Source organism: Equus caballus, chromosome 19 (assembly GCF_041296265.1).
Source record: "Equus caballus isolate H_3958 breed thoroughbred chromosome 19, TB-T2T, whole genome shotgun sequence".
NCBI classification, from domain to species: domain Eukaryota; kingdom Metazoa; phylum Chordata; class Mammalia; order Perissodactyla; family Equidae; genus Equus; species Equus caballus.
Window position 1 is genome coordinate 28010181 of NC_091702.1, and position 24201 is coordinate 28034381.

General features: G+C 37.0%; 1 protein-coding gene and 1 long non-coding RNA gene across 6 annotated transcripts in view; one reads left to right on the forward strand and one right to left on the reverse strand.

Moving 5' to 3' along the window:
* The window catches only part of KCNMB2 (potassium calcium-activated channel subfamily M regulatory beta subunit 2), a 224357-nt gene that overhangs the window by 19066 nt on the left and 181090 nt on the right, over window positions 1–24201 (forward strand). For 2 of the 5 annotated variants that reach the window (XM_005601817.4, XM_070242658.1), the window contains exon 2: window positions 23516–23621. The exons of the other annotated variants lie outside the window; for them this stretch is intronic. In XM_005601817.4, the coding sequence (XP_005601874.1) occupies window positions 23602–23621 (20 nt within the window). In that variant the 5' untranslated portion in view covers window positions 23516–23601. The remainder of the gene's footprint in view (window positions 1–23515; window positions 23622–24201) is intronic. 5 annotated transcript variants of the gene reach the window in all.
* On the reverse strand, window positions 1352–2449 carry LOC138918968 (uncharacterized). Its single transcript, XR_011428772.1, has 3 exons — window positions 2334–2449; window positions 1763–1869; window positions 1352–1487 (listed from the first exon to the last, which is right to left on the reverse strand). It is a non-coding gene; the product is annotated as an uncharacterized lncRNA (long non-coding RNA).

Sequence of the window (24201 nt, forward strand, 5' to 3'; positions counted from 1 at the left end):
CCACCAAGAAAGGGAAGGCTAATTTGGACTGGGAATTTGGAGTGGCGTGATAGAAGACTGGATATTTAATCTATGGCTTAAAACAAGGATTTGGATAAGAATTAAAAGTGAGAAGGAAGAAATAAATGTCTTAAAATTTACAAAGGTAAAATAGACACAACTTGAGGATTCACAGGATATGGGGAGTGAATAAGAGAGAGAAAAGTGAGAGATAACCAGAGTTTTTAAGCGTAGAAAGCTGGGAAACAGTGTTGGTTGAAATTCAGTAGGAGATCGCAGGGAAGGAGTGGAATTGGTAGAAGAGGATGAGTTTGGTTTGGAACATGTTGGATTTGAGGCGGAGGAAAGATGTCCAGATGAGGATGTCTCCTCATGAGGTGTAACTTGAAACTCAGGAAAGGGATGTAGATTTCAAGGCCATTTTCATGGATGTGATCATTTAAACTTAGGTGATCACTTTGGGGAAGAGGAAAAACCAAGAATTTGAGAGCAACTGGGATAAAACTGTGAGAAGCAGCTACACTTTGGGTACTTACAGAGATATAATTTTTAAAGGAAACTTTGGGGACCTGGGAAAGAAACCAAGAGAACACAGAATCACAGAAGCCAAGGAAGACAGATTTCACAGAGGCCATGGTGATCAGGGAATGTCAGGCCCTGCAGCCTAGGGATGATGAAGACAGGGGGACTTTGTTGGCTGTGTGGTGACCTCAAAGAAAGCCATTTCAGGACTGACTGGGAGCAGAATGATTGAGAAGGTAAAGTGGGAGGGAAGACGATGCATGCAATCGTAGCTGGAGGGACGAGGGAAGGTGTTTTATTAAGATAACGGAAGGCTGAGCACAGTTGCAGATTGATGGGAAGGAGCCAGTAAAGTGGATTAAAGCTAAGAATAAACAAAAGTTAATTAATGTTTCAAGACCCCAGCACACCAGTTATCAACCCTTTCTGAACATTAGACTCACCTAGGACCCCGACAATAATACCAATGCCTAGTCCTGATCTGCAGAGATTCTGATTAAACTGTTTGGGGCAGGGCAGGGCAGTCATCTGTATTGTTTATTCTCCCAGGTAATTCTAATGTGTATTCAGGTATAAGAACCACTGGTTTAGAAAAATTGGGCATTGAATTAAGGCCACAATAGAGGGTTGCTTTTGGATGACAAGGGCTCTCTTCTTCCTCTAAGATGGGGGTAGGGTGGGAGAATAAGGAAAGGAGGAATTAAGAACAGAAACATTTTGAAGGAAGACCACTGAAAAAACTCATCATGGATGGTTTCAGTCTGAGAAAGTAGAAGGTGAGATGGTTAGAATAAGGGGGCAGGAGTGACGTTGAGTCATGGAAGAAACTTAAAACGTCCCAAACAACTCCTAGGATTCCACCAGGGATGAATAAGGTAATTGTCCATTTACTGCTTCGTTCTTTCTATTGTTTTTGGTTGACCACTCCTCGACACAGAATAGGCATTACGGTTTTTCTTGCTCCTCTAAGGAAAAGAAGAAAAGGAAAATTTATAAACAAGGGAGATCTAGAAGAATGGTAAAGTTATAGAGACTTAGGGAGGACTTTCAGTAGAGGTATTAAGAATGAGAAAATCTGGACTGTGGATCTAGATTTCTGTGAGATAGCTTAGAATTTGCCCATAAAGTCATCTTGGAGAGCACCTCACCCAACTCCTCCCATTTAAATGATGAGTAAACAGGTTCCAAGAGATTTTGTGATTCAATTAGATCAAACACCAAGTTAGCACCACCAAGATACCTTGAAATAAAGTCCTCTGATTCCCACAGTGCCTGCTGTTGCTGTACACGCTCTGCCTCATGACCTCTGTGGTTGAGGTTCCCTTGAGCAAAAGGGCTGTACATCCTCTGTGAGGATTAATAAGAAAATCCGTAAATTGTTTTTAGCTCATCGCAAGAGAGAAAAAAAATGTTCAATTTCTTCTTTATTGCTATTATTATGTGAACCAGATTGAATTTGCTGCGTCTCTTAAGAGTTTCTTATGACTCTCATGAAGTTTCCCATTTTAACCTAAGCCAATTTTAAATTGCCCATAGAATGCACAGATAACTGTAATAATTCAGGTGCCACACTCAGTACATTGCTTTAAATACAACCAAAGGGAAAGAGGAAAACTGGCAAGCCAGGAGAAGCAGCAAGATAAAGCCTGCAAACTGTAAAAAGACCTATTCCAGGTAATTCAGGCAGGGCAGGGCATGGTGACAAGCTCAGAGGGTCTCCTGCACTACGTAGCCACAGGACACGGACAGCAGCTTAACCCTCTGGGCCTGGGTTTTTCCATCTATAAAGCGAGATGAATGAACCAGATTACCTCGCACGTTCCCTTCCATTTCTGATTGTCTGTATTTTAAAGGTTGCCATCATCCTCCAAAAATGTATTCTGAAATAGTTTAAAACAAACTGCATAGACTATCTCATGGATCTTAGTTCCAGTGTTTAAAATTATAAATAAATTCGTCTCAACTTCAGTTTTCTTATTTGCAAAGTGGAGGAGCAGTGGAGTCAATATTCTCCCCGCTCAGCTCTGTGCTTCGCTGGCCTTTTCTCTGCCTTTGGTTAGCTGCACGAGGCACTAGGCTAGTTGCTGTGTACTTTGCATGGTTGAATGCTCTGCTCCCACATCCCACACAGCCACGGGTGGCGGGGCACTGACCAAGGAGCACTGTATCTTGGTACAAATGCCCCTGGGCACCTTTCTCTTTTCCTTCTTTTCCTTTATTCTATCTGAGTGTGCAATACACTCTTGGGTCATCTCAGGAGCCCTGTGGGCATGTTGAAAAGAACTGAGACAGAGAAACAAAACAGAGAGTGATGTGACAGGGTGACATCAGTAAGTGAGGATCTCCCCGACAATTATGTTTCTTTTGCATTCATCCTCTGGAATTGGTAAAGGAATTGATGATGGTTGATACGCAGAAAGAAGCTACAACTAAAGAGAATGATATTGGTTTGGATGTTTCAGAAAATGGCTAGAAGATGGAAAAGTAGAGAATGCAATGTCTCCTGGCTTTGGAACTGTCTGTATGACTGCAAATTCAGGAGCAGAGGGAGATGATAATTTGTGGGATGGCTTTCTTTCAAAGGGAAGTGATTTTTCTTCTCTCAGTTAGATTTAGGGTTGTTTCTTGATTCTTGTGTGTATTTTCTCATATTTCAAAAAATGGCATGGTGTTAATTCACAAGTCTCAGGTTTCAACTCTAATATATTCGAGTTGCGTGATTTTTTTTCTCAGCCTTTCAAATTCTCTGTTATTTTACTGTCAGAATTTTCTTCTATTTGATCAATTTTCTGAAAGAAGTTCTGTCTAGACATGCAAACCAAATTGGAGAATGGATACAAACGTCTAGATAACTCTAAGAAAAGTATCTTAATTGGTTGTTTTAGGCAACAAGTCTTTGATCTTTACTAGTATTAATTATCCAAGTACATGTTTAGATCTCTAATTAATTTTGCATACATATGAAATGTCTCACACAAAGGTATTTACCAATAGTGCTACTTCATAGGAGATTTCCTTCCTCTGCAAACTAGATCATAGTATTTTTAGTGATGAGAAAATATATACAAATTCAAACTGACAGCAATTCACGGATCCCTAATATTCCAATATGCTCTGGTATAAGTCACCCGCTTTGCAAAATGATTATTAATAGCCTGACTGCAAAGTTGTTTAAGAAACATTTCACTTCAAATTAGGCATAATTTTCGTCTTTCAGATTATACAGATGCAGTGTTAAAGCCATTTTCCTTCCCCTTATTCAGTTTATTTTCCCTATTTAAAAAAGGAAGAAGAAAAAATATATATATATAATGAGGACCAAAAAACTTGAAAGGAAAAAGACAAAGGAGAAAGGAAGGAAGGAAGGAGGGAGGGAAGGAAGGAAAGACAGATTTGGCAAGTAATTGGTCGGGTCGTTTGAATATCTTAGATCACCAGATAGAATACTTTGAGCTTTTCCAAAATACTTTGTACCATTTGTTTCAAACGTTTTTCTCTGAAGGGCTAATTTATTAGCAACAACAGAGGGTGTTGGAGATAAGGCAGGTGGGAACCCAAGTAATTGACAACCAATCAGGAAGTCTTTGTCTGAGAACCTGAGGGAGTAGGAAGCACTGACAGTCAAAAGGAGGGAGACTTCGATCTGGAGAATACTTCTCACAAGAACAAATAATTCAAAATTAAATTGAAGATAACACCCCAGGGAGGCGATTGCTATTCCCAACTTTACTCTTAAGATTCTTCCTCAAACCTTGAGACTGTTGTTGTGGACAAATGGGTCACATTGAGCCACACAAACAGAACTCAATCAATCATCCAGTAGTCAATCAATCAATCAAATCTAGATATTTTAGATCCAAAGCCCAAGTTTTCTTCCCCTAAATGTATTGACATCATTGGTTTTGTTCTCTCTCATGCTTTGAAGAAGCACATTAGCCTTCACTGACATAAAATGATAAAGGTTCTAAACATTAGCTAACATTTTTTAGCACTACGTGTCAGGTACGTCCTAAGTGATGTTTGTTTTGTCTTTTAAAGGAATCTCTGAAATAACCCTATGAAGTAAGTACTATTTTTATCCCCAGATGAGGATACTGACACCTAACTAAAGTTACTTGCCCAAGATACCACAGCTAGTGAAGAATAGAACCAGGATGCACACCCAACACTGCCTGACCTTGAAGTCCACGCCCTTACCCACTACACTACCCTGCCTCCTTAGAGACAATATTGCGTTATTCTCCAGATGTTTCTGAATACTCAGAAGCCCTCAACAGAATATTAGTTTCCTGAGGCTAAAAGCCATGCCACATATTGCCTCTGAATCCCCAAAAGTGCCAAGAATAGTGCCAGGCACACGGTAGGTACTTGAAAAATACCTATTGAATTGAATTCATAAGTGAAAATTCTTTGTTCTAATGCTTTATCCTCTCGCTGTGTTATGAAACTGAGTATGAATCCATAAAATTTTAGTCATAAGGATAATGTTATTGGAACAGGAACAAGATGGCATTATGAATAATAGATTTCAATCTATTAAGCACAGAGCTACAGCCACAGTTTAACAGGATAATGCAAGGATTATTATACAATCTTAAGAGATTACTGTAAGTGGCACATGATCCACTTCGCTATCAATAAACACAAAACAATGCTGAGAAACAGGCTGTCTTCTTTATTTGTTTTTACAGGAAAGCTCTATGGAGTTGTGCAACCACTCTAGAGTTAGCATAGCTGAATTCTATTCTTAGTTCCAAAACTAAATGGCTTCATGACTCTCAGCAAAAGCTTGACCTCTTTGGGCCTAAATCTCCTCATGGAGATTTAAAAGTAGGGGAAGATCAGATTAGATGATTTATAAGGTCCTTCTGACTAAAATCCCATCATTCTGTAATATCGTTGCATTAGATTTCAGTGTTAGTGTAGCTGGAAATGCTCACTTCGTAATTTTTTACCTTTTGCAAAAGGCTCTGTCAGGAGATCCAAAAGGCACTTTATAGCAAAACTCAGTAGGCAAAGAAATACGGCAGCCTTTTAGCCACAAACTGGGATGCAGCAACTATAGTGTGTGTGTAAGAGGAGAAGAAATTCAGTTACCTGCTTTCGTGTAGGCAAGGTCAAATCTAAAATAATATCACCAAGACTCACTGTACTTAAAATTAGTGACGGTTCAGGTACAAAAACAGTGTCTAGTAACTTCACACATAGCACAATTTTATAGACACAGACCTGGGAAGTACCAGTGCTGGCTTCTATGCCTACCTCTCTCCTAACTAGCTGTGCTATCACAGTTGAGTAATGTGATCCTTCTGGATCTGGGTTTCTCCATCTTTAAGAAGAGAAAGCTTAACTGAATATGTTGTTTAGCTCTAAAACAAGTAATATTATTATGACAGGAAAAAACATGTTTTGGTATTGTGGTCACTTGCTGCCTTCAGTGGAAAGTATTTCCTGATAAACTGAGGCTCTCTTGTTGGGTGAGGAGATGATAGGTGTGCCCACCAGGTCTGGAGAAGCTAGCCCAGGACTAGATTGCTCTGTCTGCATAATTAAGAAAAAGAGACTGAGAAGCCCCAGAGAGAGGATTCCAGGGAAGAAAGCAAGAACTAGCGAAGCTAAGTGCTGGAGCTGAAAGAGGGGACAAGGGGAAAACCTAAGAAATGTAAGGCTAAGGAAAGGGGGATGCTGGGCTTTATCAACCCTCTCTTTTGCCTCCAGTTCTAAGTTGTCAATAAAGTGTACACTCTTCAATAATGCTTGGTGCAGGTGAATTCCTTATTGTGAAAGTAAAACTCGTTAAATCTAGCTTCAGAGGCTGTGTGGAGGAATGGCTGATGTATGGGTTAAAAAATGCATTGCAAGGAAATGTGCTACAATAGATAAATCTGAATTTGTAACATGGAAAGCAAAGTAGAATGAAGGATACCTCTCAACTGGGCCGTGTCCATACCGCATCTAACTTCAGTTCTGGATGTGACACTTCAGCAGGGGTCTCAAACTCAGACACCTTTAGGGGCCATGTTGAGTGAAGCCTGGCCTAAAACAACAGGCACTGATGGAAATTTGGAGCTGGAGAATGCATGCCTTGCTATTCTGAATGTTCTTCATTTTCATTCTAAGAAATTTTTTTCTTTTTGCTTTTTCTGTTTTATTTAAAAACAAAACAAATAAAAAAGACATTGTGCCAAGCAAAACACATCTGTGGGCCAGAACCAGCCAGCTTGCAGTCTCTGAAAGAGTCATTAACAAATCAAAGGACGTTCAGAGGAGAGTGGATATGAAATGGTTCACTACTGTGCGGTGTGTGAAACAATTGAATGAATCTGGATGCTTTAATTTGAAGAAGAGTAGCCCCTGAGGAACCTGGTGATTGTCTTCAAAATATTTGAATGCTGTCATACAGAGAAAGCTGTAGAGATGTTTGATCTTCCCTTAAATTGCAGAACTAGAAAAATGAAGTGGCCAGCCAGCAAGGATTAAATGAGTTAATATTTGTAAAGCACCCAGAACAGTGTCTGCACAGAGTGAGCACTGCAGAAGTGTCTATTAAATTAAATAAAATAGACTTGATATTCAGAGTTATTTGAAGCTTAAATGAGTTCTGTGGTGGGTGATGGGAGGGTGAGCACCTCAAAGGGGTGGCTAGGGAATGGTATTCTAATGGATAGAAAGCCCACTTACTCTTGGAGACTACCAGTGTCCAGGCCTGGCTAATTCTCTAAGGTAACTTGTACACTTGGATTCAATTGCATGTTTAGAAAATACACAGAGTGAAAGACGTTTCTCCTCTACTGAATGGTCTTGCGTCACGTCTGACTTCTCAGACAAGACTCATCCCAGCTTCGAGATAGGAAACCACCAAAGCTGTGAATTAATTCCTCATGAAAAATAAAGTATGGGGGAGGTATATACAATTCTAGAAAGTAAAGGTGGTCTCATAAGAAGCTGGGGACTTTGGAAAGGAACTACCAGAGTGCCCCCAGAGTCCTCCAATGAAGCAGTGGATGGTACGGGCATAGTGATGAAGAACATTCAGAATTTAACACCTGCAAATCTCTCAGAGCCTCCTTTATGACTTTTTGTCAGACCACGTAGATACAGACACTTTGATGTTGGATCATTCAAAATAGAAATCCATGGCTCAACACTCCAAAATCATGTAAATAAAGAGTCACAACAAGAAGACTGAGAAGACACTGGCAAAGCACTTGTAAAACATTGAAATTCTGATTCAATGAGCACCACGTATCATGAAAGGATAATGACTAATAAAGACAGCAGTGACCCAAACTAACTTTGACTGACTTAAAAAATTCAGTACTGCTATAGGTATGAATCCTGGAGTGCTGAGAACACTGCATAAAATCGAAGAAAATAAAATCTTGCATAAAATAAACAAAATAAAACACTACATAAAATCCAAGAAAATTAGACTACAGTATAGCTGCTGCATTATTGCTTTGTGTAAAGTGGAGCAGCTGGAGAAGTAAAGAGATGGGAACGAAGATTTATCAAGCACCCACTTTTGGTCAGGTATGGTGCTGAATGCTTCACATGCAGTACTTTGTCTAATCCTCACATTAACCTTAAGAAAAAGGTAATTTATCCCCATTTTATACACAAGAAAATTAGAGCTCAATTTCATAAACTTGTCCAACTCTCATACACTTTTGATGGATTATAAATCGATAAAAACTCTTTGGAGAGTAATTCAGGAGAACCTATCAAAATTTTAAGCAGGAAAATTATTGCCTCCACAATTCCATTTGTAGCTATTTATTCCTCAGAAGGACTTTCACAAGTGTGCAAGGATATTAATTTGTAATATTGAAAATTTGGAGACAATCTAATGGTTCTTCAGTAAAATGAATTATGGTACATCTTTATTCTAGAATACTTGGAATGCAATAAACAGATTGAAGTCGATGAAGTTAAACTCATTCAGAAGGACATCTTAGAAATTTTTTTTTCTGCTTTATCTCCCCAAATCCCCCCCATACATAGTTGTACATCTTAGTTGTAGGTCCCTCTAGTTGTGGCTAGAAATATTTTTGAGTGTAGAGATAAAGACACAAACTATTATACACAGCAAATCAACTTTTTATTATAAAATATACATATATTCATATGTACACAGTAAAAGGTTTGGAATAATACATGCCAAGTGATGGATAGTATTTAGGTCTGGAGAACGAGAGTGAGGAGCTGGCACAGAAGGGACTGTTTTCTTTTTCTATTCTTCTGTATTGTTAAACTGTTTAGAACAGATCTGTGCTGTTCCATTAAAAAAAAGATGGAAAGTCAAATAAAGCCAGAGTCACACAACCAGCCACTGGCAGTCAGGATTCAACACAGTGCTTCCTCCAGAATATACTTCTAAGTTTACAGTTTAAGAATTCTCCCCTTCTGAAATGAGTTTACTCCATCTAGGGTGGAAAATGATGCAAAGCGGAATTACCTGAGAGAAAAAATGAAAACTTTCCAAGGAAAATCAATTAAAGCATGGATGGAGGCCATGGCAGAAACCATAAATGCATTTTCCTGCCAAAGAATGAATATACACCTCTAGACATGAAGATTTATACAAAGCAGTGCTGTGTCACATCAGTTTGTTTTCCCAAGAGCACCATTCTTTACAGCAGTTCCAGCTATTCCATTAAATTACCCCCACAGACACGGTCAGGTACACAGAGCTATCACTGATTACACCACTTCCACATACGCTAGGTATCAATGCATTTCTATCTCCAAATTTAAACCTTCAGCATCTCCTCTGGCTTTTTTCAGATAATATCATGCTGAAAATCAGGATTCTAGTAAATCACATCCTCACAGTATAAATCCCATGACATGGAAAAGAGTTGGATTTTTAGAAATAGTACAATATTTAACAACATTGTTGATTATAATTATTAATGAGATGCAGAACCCTGAAACAAGGCAACCAGGACAGAGTAGAACATGAATATAAAGCACTCAAAAATATTTACAAAAGTCCAAGGATATTGAGAGTGGACAAGTTAAACAAAGTGATAGTGAATTCTCTCTTTAGAGCAGGGTAAACTCTTACTGGCAGGGGAATATCATGAGAATAAATTGAAACATCCAAAGATGGTTGAACTAGATGCCCTTTAAGGTCTTTCTTTCCCTTATAAGCAGTTCCCTTAAAACATCCAAATAGTAATACATAGGGTTTCTCCAATTAAAATACGTAAGGTTAATTTGTTAAGCCTTATAGAGGTCTATAACCCTCCCAAGGTATAGTCTTGGTCCCAATTTTTTGGTTTAGTAGAAAAAAAGAAAGGAAAACAATACTTAAAATATGCAGTTCACTAAAGATATTAATTCTCTACTAGCTATGTGTAGATGTAGGTTCAAATATAAATATTTTTTAAGTCACATCTGGAAAGTTCAATGTCTCAGCATTCAAGCAGGCAGTATGTACCCACATCACACAAATACAGTGCCTGCTTGTAGACACACACACACACACAAACAAACATGCACACACCTACTTGGCAATTTTAGCTCAGAGAAAACTCATATAGACTAAAACATACAACTCATTTAAAAATTTTCTCCAAAACCACATAAAAACACACAAGTCAGTCAATCTAACTAATACATCCTACCTCCCTCCAAAAAACCACTTTCTCTCGGTTTCCAATTTTGAACCCAATGTCAGAGAAGAGAAAAGTATTGAGAAATTTTTTTAAAAAATCAGGCAAACATTGAAATCCATCCTTTTGCCTTACATTTAGATAAGTGTGTGAAAATCCAGAGAACTCCATATATATGTCGCTCAGGTGGGGATATTTCAGCAAAAATCACTTTACTAAAAATACATTTACAATGCAAATTTAGCAAAAGTTATGAAGCAGCCTTGTGCTTTGAAATGTGTACTCATATTCTACAGAATACCCACCTAATGGCTCCAAAGGAATCATTACAGCAAAATACACTGGTGTTAGTATAATTGAGAAGCATTCATTTAAAGATAAACTTCCCACCTCTCATAGCTCTAGATCCTGAGGATGCATAATAATGAATAATCACATGAATTAATAAGATGTTTTCAAACCTTGCAGCACTTAATGGAAGTAGTTAAATCATTTCCCAACCAGCACATGGTGACTCTCTCAAAGGTGTCCCCAGCATATCACCATTTGAGGTTTTCTCATTCATTCCCATCTTCCCATCTTGCCAACATTTGAGCAGAAGTAGAAAGAAAGGTCAATGTAAGTAATCAGAGCTTTTGAGTGTGCATATATGTGAATACATACATACATACATACATATATAGATATAGATATGTATTTGTAGGTCACTTAAGCAAGGTATCATTTACCAGTCAATATCATCTATTTGAAATTTACCTGAGACCTAGAAAATAAGGGGGGAAAGTCCTGAGCAACCAAAAGAACTACCTAAAGTCAGGATTAGGTAGACCACATATGTTAATACATGTAGTGGCTTACAGTAGATAATCAATAAATGATCACTATATTATCATTATCATCATTATTGCCCCACATGGCTACACGAAGAACCTAAGATCACTTATCCTAGAAAATTTCTTAGATTTAAAGCAGCTAAGAAGCAATCAGCTGAAATGGAGAACACTTTTTGCTACAGCCAGGCCTACTTATAACAGCAGAGTTACAGTTAGCATCTTGACAATAAAGGAGAAAATATAGAGAAAATTATAAAAAGCAGACGTAGTTCAAAAGAAAGAGCAGTGTGAGGCCCTTTGCAACAGGACAAATAGTTTCCAGTGTTTGAAGCCAGGGAGAGCAGCATTTAATCTTTGCAAAGCACACACTTTATGGTCTTAATGATGACACTGTGCTAAGAATAGCCACTGTGGAGTCAGACAGATCTGAATTCAAACCCCAGCTCTCCCTCCTTGTGGTTTTATGATCTTGGCTGAGTTACTTAACCATTCTGATCCTCAATATACTCCTCTCTTAAATGAGGGTTGTATCTCTTCCATCACAGGAGTAGGTCTAAATGAAATGTTGAATGGAAATGGCTAATAAAGGGCCACCATATGGAGTCCACTTGTAAAATGGTAGCTATATTATTATTACCTTACTTTGCTTAAGAAAAAAATAGAAATATATAACGCATTTTTAAAGATCCCTTTCAAATAATTTAATGTTATAAAACATTCATCACTTAAGGGGGTATTTTTCAGTTATCTAGAAAATTAACATATGGAAAGCTTAATTCCCACATTATCCTGTCATGAATATGAAGTCTTGCTTTATAATGTAATATATAATCAGACACAGACAGACAAGCAGATACGTAATTATAAGGCAGAAAGAAAGAATAGTGTCTTTTTCTCCCATTTATCTGGATCAAAGCAAGTTCACAAATGTCTCAGACTTAAACGGTTGTTGAATAATTGTTGAAAGTGGACCAGTCACTACACACCTATAAGTGTAACTACACTAGTTTGGAAGTATATTTCTGCTGTTTCTTTCATGATACTTCTCTGTTTACCCATTTGAAATCACAGACGAAATGTGAAACCCTCCAAATACACATTTATAAATGCCAGTGATATCTTGAGCACCCACAATGTAAGAGGAAGGAATTCCTTTTGAAAGAGTACAAAACTTTCTGATGACATTCATGCTATGACCATGGGGATATTCAATCAGTTCAATAGCCAGAGTATTTCATAGCTCTGAAGAGGAATAGTAAAAGGAAAGAGAGAGAAGTATGGAACAACCAGTGGCTCTTCCGAGCTTGAAAGGCACTTGAGGAATACCTACTGAACTAATAAATAGATTTATCCTGACTGGAATGCACAGAGAAGTCTTTAAGATGATAGATAGATAGATAGATAGATAGATAGATAGATAGATAGATAGATAAAATTAGGACTTGTTTCAAAATAAGTGAGTCTCTATTTTTCAGAGGTCTGGATATAAATGACAGAAACACAACTCAAACACATCCATGCAAATATGAAATGTATTGGCTTAGTGGGTAAAAATGTCAGCAGTTGACTTTCTTTGGTAGCCCTACATCCAGCTGTTCAAAAATGTTCTCTCTTCACTTCTTGGCTCCTTTTCTTTTGGATCGGCTACATATTCCAGAAATTTCTCTCCACCAGCAGCTTCAGACTTACATAGACTTTGCCCTCAGAAAAACAGAGAGGATCTCTCTCCAAACATCCAAATAATTACCTCAACAGGGACTCTAAGTGACCCTACTTGCATTTGACTGGCCCTTCACTGGCCATGGTGACCAGTCATAACGGTTAGATGGATAGGGCATTCTGATTTGCCGCCTTCACTCATGTGAGCATATCTGTGGGGGAAAGAGAAGCAGTGCCCTTTGAGTGACAGTCTTACCAGAAACAAAGGTGAGGGAAAGGGGCAATTTCCAAAACAAAAGGATGTAGGAGAGACAAAATGATAGATGCCAACTACAGTTCTCTACTATAATTATTTCATATCCTTTTTCGGTTCCCCCTTTGAGCCTGCAAAATATTGTAGCCAGTTGTTTACACGCCCCAGACCTCCTCAGGATTTAAGCTTTCTCAGGGTAGGGGATGTGTTTTCCTCACAATGTGAGGCATTGAACGTTGTAGGCACTTGCTAATTTAAGGGCATACAAAAACATTTTGTGAACTATAAAGAATTATACAAATGTTAAGATTTAGGGGGATAGATTTAATTGTATTTGACCTTCTGAGATAGTTAAAAACAGACCTTCTGTCTCAAAATTCAGTGATTCTAGGAGATGATGTAGGACTGTTTCTGGCAATGGCTTCCACATCTATGCTTCCTTCAACTCTTATCTTTTTATTGCATGCCTTTTACCTGATTCAATCATACAAGAGCTAGAGATAAAATAAAAAATCATGTTATTACCTGGAAGTATAACTCCTATAGTACCCATTGCAATATTGTTTCCCTGTTCCTGGCATTGAGCACAACACCTGAAATGTAGCCACATCTGCTTTTTGTTTTGTTAGTTATCACATCCAGTTTGTCTGCATCAGCTCTTGCTCCTATAGATGATGCTTCTCTTAATACTCAAAATGAACTGGTTTGTGGTCAATCCTCCCAATATGTTTTGAGCCCGTTACAAGTCATCACTATCTTGAAAGTTCAATCTCTCACTTATTTTTCTAAAATTTCATTTCTAAGCTTCTCTCTTAAGGTTTCCTGGTTTTCATGTATTTACAATTATGTTAGGGAGACAAATTATAACTCTCTAAAGGAGGACCATGCTTTACACATCATTTTTCAGTCAGTCACTGTGCTCTGCCACCAAAAAAAGGGCCGTAAAAGTGAATTTTTATTTAGTCTGAGAAAGGAAAGACTGAGTAAAGAAAATGTGAAAATATTTCAAGAAAGATAAGACTAGAAAGTCAAGTCTCATTAAAATGAACACTACAGCAGTAAAAGTTCAGTGTAATTAAAATATTTCCAAGCTGTCTCTGGACAGTGACCAATAGTAATAATGCCTTTTGCTCTTGCGAAAATAAAAGTTTCCTTTGTTAATAACACAGCATAACAAAGGCTTTATCCCTCAGTTCTTGTCTGCTTAATTCCTAATAACTACTGTGGAAGAAAAAAGCCTGAACACTTGATTCTAGAGCAAAGAGCAAGTGGAAAGAGGAGCAGAAGGCATCAACTACAACAGCAAAAACCTCCTCACAAAGAAATGACTGTCAAGAGAAATATGAAATGTAGCAGTTTTATTTTTTACAAAGAGAGAAGGAAATAAGTAATAGAATCTATGGTTCTGCCAAGAAGAAAAGGATCTTTGATCAAAAAGGTATGCTATCTTACATTACAATTCACACAAAAGTTTTACCTTTGTCATCTCAAGAACTATATATTTACCTATATCACTGCAAGTACACATCTACTGGAAGCAGACATTATATTTTTTATCACTTTGCAGATTGGGAAGCTGAAATTCAGACTTCAAGTGTTTTTCCCAAGAGAGAAAGCTGAACATCTTCTGATTTAAACGTTTTTGCTGTTTCCATAACATCACGTTTGCCTCTGTTGCCCTCCACAAATTAACCATATACTTTTAAAACACCTGAAGCCCTATGTGTTCTTTGAATAAAATCTCTAATTCATTATAATTTCATTTTTTCTACTTGTAGTTGCCACACATGTACATGTCTAGGTTATAGTTTTACTCCTCAATCAATTTTTCTATAGCTCCCCTTTTAATTATCATCATCTAAAGTGTAGATGACACCTAATAATTTACATCATGTTAATTGGAATAAGATAAAATTAAGGTTATGAAATAAAATCTCAATTTTTTCTTATGATAGGTGCTTCATAGTATACTTATAAAAGGAATTGGAAAAGTGTGTTACACAGTGAAATGTGTCATCATTCCTACAGTCAGACAATTTAGATCAAACACAAGCTTTATCATCAATCTGCAGCATGGATGAGAAATAAGGACATGCATGAGAAATAAGGACAGAAGGTAAAATCTATGTAAGTGTGCAAGCATGAAAGTCCTCAATGAGCCTGTATCCTAATTATTAAGACAAGGAAGATCCACTTAAAACATTCTATATGTCTCTCCTTTCATGTTCACCTAAGTAGGGAGGAAATAGCTTCAAAGACACAAGTTCCATTACTTAAACTATTTTTATGATATAGGCTACTCTGAACCTCTCAGTTCAGTACGTTGGACAGCATCTCAGCTTAAAAAAAATACAGAGCCATCTACTGGCCAGGAACCTGAGGAGTCTTGGTACAGTAGTAGTTGGAGTTTCAAATCTTCAGATTCTAAGATGAAGGAGAAAAACAAAATTCTTTGTGATGCTCCTTTTTCTGCAGTCAATTTTTTTTCATCATAGTGAAGTCTATGGATATTCATTTCAGTTCCCTCAAACAGGACACGCCAGTTCGTGCAAAAAAAAAAAGTAACTGACTAGTTACTCAACAGGGCTCTTCACTTGGGTTCTAATCAGTTCTATATGATCCTGCCATAGTAATTACTTTCCAGATAGAGAGAGCATAAAAAATGGCTAAGCTTTTGAGTTTGCCAGAGTTACAAATGCTTTGAAGTTTCACTGGAAATGCTTTGAAGTTCCAATTCTAGTATTGATAATGTATCTTCCCAAGCAACTTCTAATAATATAACTAAATATTTGGTGACTGAATGTTGAAGGAATAGTTGTAAGTGAGGTGAACTATGTGGATGTGTGAATCTACGTTTTCCCTGTGGATGTAATTTTACAGCCTAATTGAACCACTTAAATGAACAAGTGATACGATTCCACCTGAAATTCTCCTTCCTCTGTCCAAAACCATTTTCACGAAAAATAAAAATAAACCATGTGCACTGACCCATCCACACTTTCTTAGTGTATTTTCCATGTAGCTAGTCCTAGAAAATGTCCAATTTGCTTGGAGAAATAATTGTCATGTAACATTTGTAATGGTAAAATTTTCAACCCAGGCACCATCATTCATAAAAATAAATTATCACATGTGTACACCAATTTACCGAGTAACAGATCAGAAAGGGCTAAGCCTGGAAATAGTAAGATAGTTTCTGGAGCAGATATTTGTACTTAAGCATTTTGAAGAAAGTTTCTCTGATAATGCTTTACGATCTCTTGCTATTGCTATTCCTCAGGAATATCTCTCTTTGAAAGCATGCATAAATTAAGCACTTTTGTACTTAAGACATTATCTCAATGAATTCTCACAGTGACCTTCTAAAATAGTTAAGGCAGGAATTGGTTATTCCACTTTAAGGATGAACAAATTGAGTTTCAGAGAAATCAATTAACTTTTCAAAGTCACATGACTAATATGTGCTAGAACTGGGTCTCAAGTCCAGTTCCATGGACTCAAGCCCTATTCTACACCAGTATTCCTCATCTACTTATGGACACACATATCAGACACATCTCCTCCATGAAGATGGATAATAATCCAGTCACCTCTCTTTTCCCATGTGTTCATGTATTCTGCAGTGCATCTTCACTTGACTTTCCCCCTGCTAATGAAGAGAAGATAGGGATAGGCAAGTAGACAGGTATTTAACCATGTGCTTAAACTTGTTTTAGCTAACAACGCTTAATTTCTGAACTTTAAAATTGCTATGTATGTGAAAAGAATAATAATAGCGATTGATAGTAAAATATTATTTCTCTTGCAATCTTTGCTTTAAAATGCTCTGACAGCTGGTTCTTTGAAAAGATAAACAAATTGACAAACCTTTAGCTATACTCACCAAGAAAAAAATAGAGAAGTTTCAAATAAATAAAATCAGAAACAAAAGAGGAGAAATTACAATGGAAACCTCAGAAATACAAAAGATTATAAAACAAAATTATGAAAAGCTTTATGCCAACAAATTGGTAATCTAGAAGAAATTGATAAATTCTTAGAGTCATAACCTTCCAGAACTGAATCAAAAGAAATAGAAAATCTGAAGAGGCCAATCACCAGTAGGGAGATCAAAAAGTAATCCAAACCTCCCAAAAAATAAAAGTCCAGGACCAGACTGCTCCCCTGGTGAATTCTAAGAAAGATTCAAAGAAAACTTAATAACTAGCCTTTTCACACTCTTGCAAAAAGTTGAAGAGGAGGGCAAGCTTCCTAACTCATTCTACAAGGCTAACATTACCCTGATACAAAAATGAGACAAGAACAAGGAAATTACAGGCCAATATCACTGATGAACATTGCTGCAAAAATCCTCAACAAAATATTATCAAATTGAATACAGCAATGCATTAAAAAGATCATAGACCATGACCAAGTGGGATTTATTCCACGGATGCAGGGATGGTTCAAAATCCACAAATCAATCAACATGATACACCACATTAACAAAATTAAGAATAAAAATCACAAGATCATCTCAATAGACAGAAAGCATTTGACAAGATAGAGCATCCATTTATGATAAAAATTCTGAACAAAATGGGTATAGAAGGAAAGTACCTCAACATAATAAAGGTCATATATGACAAACCTACAGCTAATGTTATACTCAATCAGGAAAAACTGAAAGCTATCCCTGTAAGAACAGAAATCAGACAAGGATGACCACTTTCTTCACTCCTATTTAATATAGTATTGGAAGTCCTAGCCAGAGTAATCAGACAAGAAAAAGAAATAAAAGAGATCCAAATTGGAAAAGAAGAAGTAAAACTGTCACTATTTGCAGATGACATGATTTTATATATAGAAGACCCTAAAGAATCCAAGAAAAACTTTCAGAAATAATAAATGAATACAATAAAGTTTCAGGATACTAAATCAACATACAAAAATCAGTTGCATCAGGGAAATGCAAATCAAAACTACAAGGAAATATCACCTCACTCTGGTCAGACTGGCTGTAATTAACAAGACAGGAAACAATAAGTGTTGGAGAGGATGTGAAGAGAAGGGAACGCTCATACACTGCTGGTGGGAGTGCAAACTAGTATAGCCAGTATGTAAAACAGTATGGAGATTCCTCAAAAAATTAAGAATAGAACTACCATATGATCCAGCTATTCCACTGCTGGGTATTTATCCAAAGAACATGAAAACACGAATGTGTAAAGATACCTGGACCCCTACGTTCAGCATTATTCTCAACAGCCTAGACTTGGAAACAACCTGAGTGCCCATCAAGGGGAAAGTTGACTACAGTATGATCTCACTCATATATAAGAGATGAAGACAACAGCCATAAACACACACATATATACAGAGATTAGGTTGGTGCTTCCCAGAGGGGAAGGATGAGGGTGGAGGGTGAAAGGAGTCACTGGGAACATGTATGTGGTGATGGATGGTAACAAGTCTTTGGATAGTGAACATGATGTAGTCTATACAGAAATCAAAATATGGTGATGTAGACCTGAAATGTATATAATGTTATAACCCAATGTTACCTCGATAAAAAAAAATAAATAAAATGTTCTGCCAACACACATCAACTTGAGAAGTCATCTCCCTATCCCATCCTTGCCCCCATTGAAGCATCTTTTACATTGTAAAACTCTGGCCTTCTTATTCCATTCTTAAAACCCCCTTAATGACTCCCTATTGCCCTCAAGATAAAGAATAGACTCCTCAAGATGACCTTCCAAGCCATCCATGACCCAACTCTCCTCTCCTCTCCCAACTCCTTCTCTTTTCTCTTTCCAGCTAAACTAAACAATTTTGCTATCACCCAGGATAGCCCATATCTTTTTAAGTCAGCTTGCCTTTGCCCATAATCTGCCTTCTTTCTTAAAGATCCTTTTATACCTTTTCTATCTGAAACTTCTGCTTTTTCTTCAAACCCAGTTCAAGCATCAGTCTATAAAACTCTTTGAGCGTCGTCCCACTCTTCCACAAACCGTGCTTGATGACTCTCTTCTTTGCGCATATCTAGATTAGAGTTAACTATTAGGTTCTACTTTGGCACCTACCATGGGATTTTATACTAGTTGTTTGTGGGTCTCCTCCTATGTTTTATCTTATTGCCCCTGTTCCTAGCACGGTACATAGCAAGACATAGCAGGTCCTCAATAAATGTTTACTGAATAATCAGTGAATTCATGAATACCCATCGAACAGAGCAGCTAAGGAAACAGAAATTCATTGATTTTTCTCAAGGGCAGAATGATCCAAAGACCAAATGTTATCTAATCTGGTCCTTCCTATAGCCCATTCTAGCTGATATTAATGTAAGATTACCAAGGATCTCAAACACATGACCCCTGTGTATGATAATATGGTTGTTTAGAACCTTAAACCTAGTGAAAATAAAAAGGGAAAATTTATTCATCATACACAAAATTCTAGTGTTCTCTCTCCTGCCCTTGAGCAAAACTTGTAATCTTGTGCATTTTGTTTGTTGGTGTGCTTTTTATCTTCCCTCTTCAGTTCTGCATCTTTAAAATTAAAATAGCAAGATGAAACAAAGGGAAATTCTAGCATTTTTGAGGCAAATGCAGATCCCATGGATAATGACCTTATTCACCCCAGACTCAGTCCTCAGAACACCACTTACATAGTAAGAAAAGACATAGTATGAGAGACTACGATTTTGAAGAATAAAAATCTAAACAAAGTCTAGGAATAACTAAAAGAAGTGAATCTGGAGCTAAGTTTACTGATTTTATAATTGGATGCCTATTTTAAGTGTTCCATTTGATCATTTATTTAAAAATTTATACAACAACATGGTAGGTTCTCTGGAAACTGTTGTGGATATTGTGTGGGTTATAAAGTAAATATAACAAATATAAATATTTGAGAAAATATTTATATACAAGTATATTTGAGGAAAGAAATATTTTAAATAACAAATCCAAAATTTACAATTTAAGGTCTAATTCATTAGTATAGATAAGTGCAGTCAGAGTTCATGGAATTTCTTTACATTGACTTAAAATTAGTTCAATATTTGAACAAAGATTTTATTTAGCAACAAAGTTGTATGAGGCATGATACTAAACACTGTGAGAGATGAAATAAACAGGACTTAGTCTCTGGCTTCTAGACGCTTTGTGTCTAGTAGCAAAGGTAAAGCATTTACACAAATAAAGCTTGTGATGCATATTAAAGGAGGGATCAAAATGATAACCAAGTACATAGTGAAACTCCCCACCTGGAGGAAATCAAGAACCGCTTCATAGAGAGGAATTGCTGCCAGGAACAAATGGCATAATATACATTAAAGCACTCTGCAAACTGTAAAATCCTGTTCCCATGTCAGATGATTATTTTTCCAAGAGCAGAACGGAACATGTTGCACTCTAAATTAGACATCAACAAGGATGGTTGGATTAGGCACTTTCAGATGTAAAAACAGAGGTCCAGTAAAGGCACAGAAAGTACTAGCTATTATGAGCTATGAAGAATCAACTTACAGACATGTAGAAGCACAAATCCAAGATAGTAAAGAGACCATCTGGTAAGAGTAAGAAATGACAATAAAATGGCTAAGAATCCAACCCCACGGGATTATTTATAAGGCAAAAGCCAATGTGAAATAAAGGATGTAAAGTCAATTTTAGAAATAATGGATCATGATTATTACTAGAATAAAGTAGAGTGAAGGGAAAGACATTGAATCCCAAGCCAGATAGGCATCAACTAATCTCAATTTTTGGAAATTGTGAGTAATCCAAAAACACTTACAATATGTACTCATGGTGTTCAATGGAGAGAACATTACCAAGACTGAATTTCACTGGGAAAAAACTTTATATTCATATGTTTATGTCATCTTTGTTAGGAATATTATTTAAAATCAAAATCTCTTCACTTCATCTTTTATTTAGCCAAACTGCATTATAATTTCTACAGCTGTATCTCACAAAAATATAATTTTTTGTCAGGAGGTTTTCCCCAATTAAAGGTTACATTCTCAAGTCCTACTACCTTTGCTACATCACCCAAAGCTCATGTAAAATCAGATAAGTAGCATGACCAAAATGTTTTAATTGCTTTCTTATTATAGGCATGATTATATAATTACAAGATCGTGGATTGTCAAGTTTTACAAATACAGATGGAAATCGTTCAATAGGTCACTTTTTTCAATTGACCTCTTCCCACATCCATCACTAATTCCTCTTCACAAGTTAATTTGCATTGAGCTTTCCTCTGCAGAATGATCTGTTTTTTCTATATCCATTTTTCTACGTCTCCTTTAGACCTTCCAGAAATAGGAGAACTTTGTATATGATTTTGTTTATATGTACATTTATAAGAATTAAACAATAATTTCTCCTGAGAAACAGCATGATATGGAGAAAGACTGGATTAAATACTACTTTTACCGCTAAATAGTTGAGTGACCATAAGGAAGTTATTTAAGTTTTCTGAAATTCAGCTCCTCAATGGTAAAATTCGATTGAAAGAGATGGTATATGCAAAACTTAGGACACAAAATAAGAACTCAATGATCTCAGTCCTTTTTCAAGATGGAATAATTTTCTGTACATCCAATTGATTATAGGAGGAAGCAGAAATAGTGAGCTTTGAGTTCAGTACAACATATGGCTTAGAACTTTAAATGAACAGTCTTAAAAATACACATTATTTACTTGTTAGATGAAATGGCTACCTTAAAGTTATTAATACATATTAAAATGCATGTTTCAAAAATAAAAAGTTATTATAAAACTTGCTATTATACTTACAAGATAATTGGCTGTTTAAAATATGATCCATTTGCTATTGCATGTCAGAAAGTAATGTAAGCAATTACATTAGTTTATACTAATCATTGGCTAAATCTTATTTTCTCATCTAAACCAGAATTAAGTTATACAAATATAAAAAGGAAACTCAATAATGGTAAGTTTCAGTCTCTTTTTGGCTGAGAATTTATCAAAAACATTATTTAATTTAGTAGTTGGAGATGATATTCTGTGACCATAAATACTCAGTTCAGAAATTTGAGCTATTATTCTCAAATGACTGAGTCATAAAATGTTAAAACAATAATGATTTACCTTTGATTGGATCTTTCACCATGATGACCTCAAGAGGATAGAATTTGGAAGCAAAAGGTACATTTCCTTCTGAAGGCTGAGATTTACTCGCTGTGTAATCCTGGAAAGTTAATTAACCTTTCTGAGGTTCAGAACTCTCGTTTGTAAGAGTGGGAATAATGCCTACCCTACTTTCTTCACAGAGCTACTTTGAAGAACAAATGAGATTTAAAAGCACCAAGAAACTCTGAAAGACTAAAACAGAAAGGAAGGAACCGGGCAGAGTTAGTGGCTCTTTTGAGTTCCCATAGCAGGCTGTTCACTGCACTCCATAGGATTACAATTATCTGCTCTCAAGGCCTGAAAGTAGTAAAAGAACAGGAGGAGAGTAGAAAACTGGGATCTGTGAAGCTCCAGAATCAAACATCTGCCCCCAGCCATCAAGAAAGCATGGGTTGAAATCATTTGTTTCAGCAGAAGCAGTGTTATTTTTGTGATGTTTTGTGATGTCCACCTTCTGCAAAGGAACTAACAAAGGAGATCGATGGGGGACAAACGGCAGCTAGCTGAGAGGCTGTCCTGGTGGATAGGGTTAGCACCTCTGCTTCAAGAAGGCGATGAGAGGGGTGGCTCATGGTTTTCACATTCCAGCCAACAGACAAGTTTAGTGGCTCCAGAATAGCCCACTGTCCACCATAAAAATCCCTGCACAAGAATGAGACATTGGTCCAAGGTTGAGTATTAGAGGATTCTTACATTTCTAGGCTGAGATACACGGGGGAGGCTAGTGGGAGAGCGCAGAGTCTCCTTCGGCGCAGGCAATACTTGCTCTGATGTTACAGGAGAGATCCTGTTCAATCTCTTACATGTTCTCTCTTCCTCCCTCCCTCTCCAAGAACCAAAGTTTGTATAAAAAATCATCCTTACTTCTTGATTTTGGACCCAGTAGTCATATTTCTACATTAGTATCAAGTAAACAGGACTGACTCAAATGCAGTCTCTTGATAAAGGGCAAGTTGATTATGACACCTGCTGTTTTCCACTGGCAAAAGATTGTAATACCTCCCTCCATCCGCCTCAGAACACAAACAAACAGAAACCCTCTGAGGCAGAGCTGTTGTTTATATATTGTATTTGTGTGTACCTACCTACAATGGTCTTACTTCTAACAAGGAGTGTGTGTCTGCCAACATTTTCAGATTTAGCAGCAAAGCTCTTCTTGACAGACTAAGAAAGGGGTCCACAGAGGAAAATTCATCATCTGATTAAGGCTTTCAGGCAAATTAAAACTCTCTGGACAGCATCCTCTTTCCTTCACTTAGATTTCAGCGAACAGAAAGTAGATTATCTCTCCAGGCAATTATCAATTCTAAAAGTGCTTGCGGTTTGAAGACTTTGGCAGAACTTGTTGAAAACAGCATCATCATGATACACTTGTACAAACTCTAATTTCAATGGCTCTTTTGTCCCACATGATGCATGATGAAATTTATGAAGGTCTGTTTTCCCCCCTCAGGGTCATTTCTTCTTTTTTTTTTTCCACAGAGCCAATCTGCATCACTTAAGTCCAAACTATTATATTAGCCATCCTTTTCACTAGACTAGAGAACTTCTTTTTAATTGTCCATATCATGGCCACCATGCATCAAAGGTAGGATCATTATTTTCCACTTATTTTCTCTTCTAGAGACCCAAATTCTTGTGGGAGGAGTTTTTAGGGTTGGAAAGAGGAGAGAGTCAGAGACTGGGAGCGGGTTCCATTGTTGGCAATTTGATCTGGGTCTTTGAGTATACAAGGCTGGGACACTGCAGACAATACTGTATTCGGGTTCAGTCTGGCTTGTTTTCCTTACAGATGTAGAGTGGACTGACTGGGACTTGATCCAGAAACTTGGGCGTCCGATGAAAGCTGCCTGAATAATTTGGCATTGTTGTTATTAAAGCAATATAATGCTAGTTTTCTGGTGCACGGTGGTCTCACTTAAAACATATATAAACTGCTTTATTAGAGATTATAGCACTATTGGGAGAGAAAGCAAAGTGATCATTTATATGATAATATGTGCTGATAATTTAGGAATGATTCATTCTCATAATGTTCCAACACTGCCACGTAAGTTTATTACTTAGTGCGTATGGTGGAACAGAAGCCCCATCCAGAAAGTAAGGCCTTTTAAAAAACAATCTTTAATTGACTTTTTTTTCTGTATGGTACAGTGCCATATAAAACT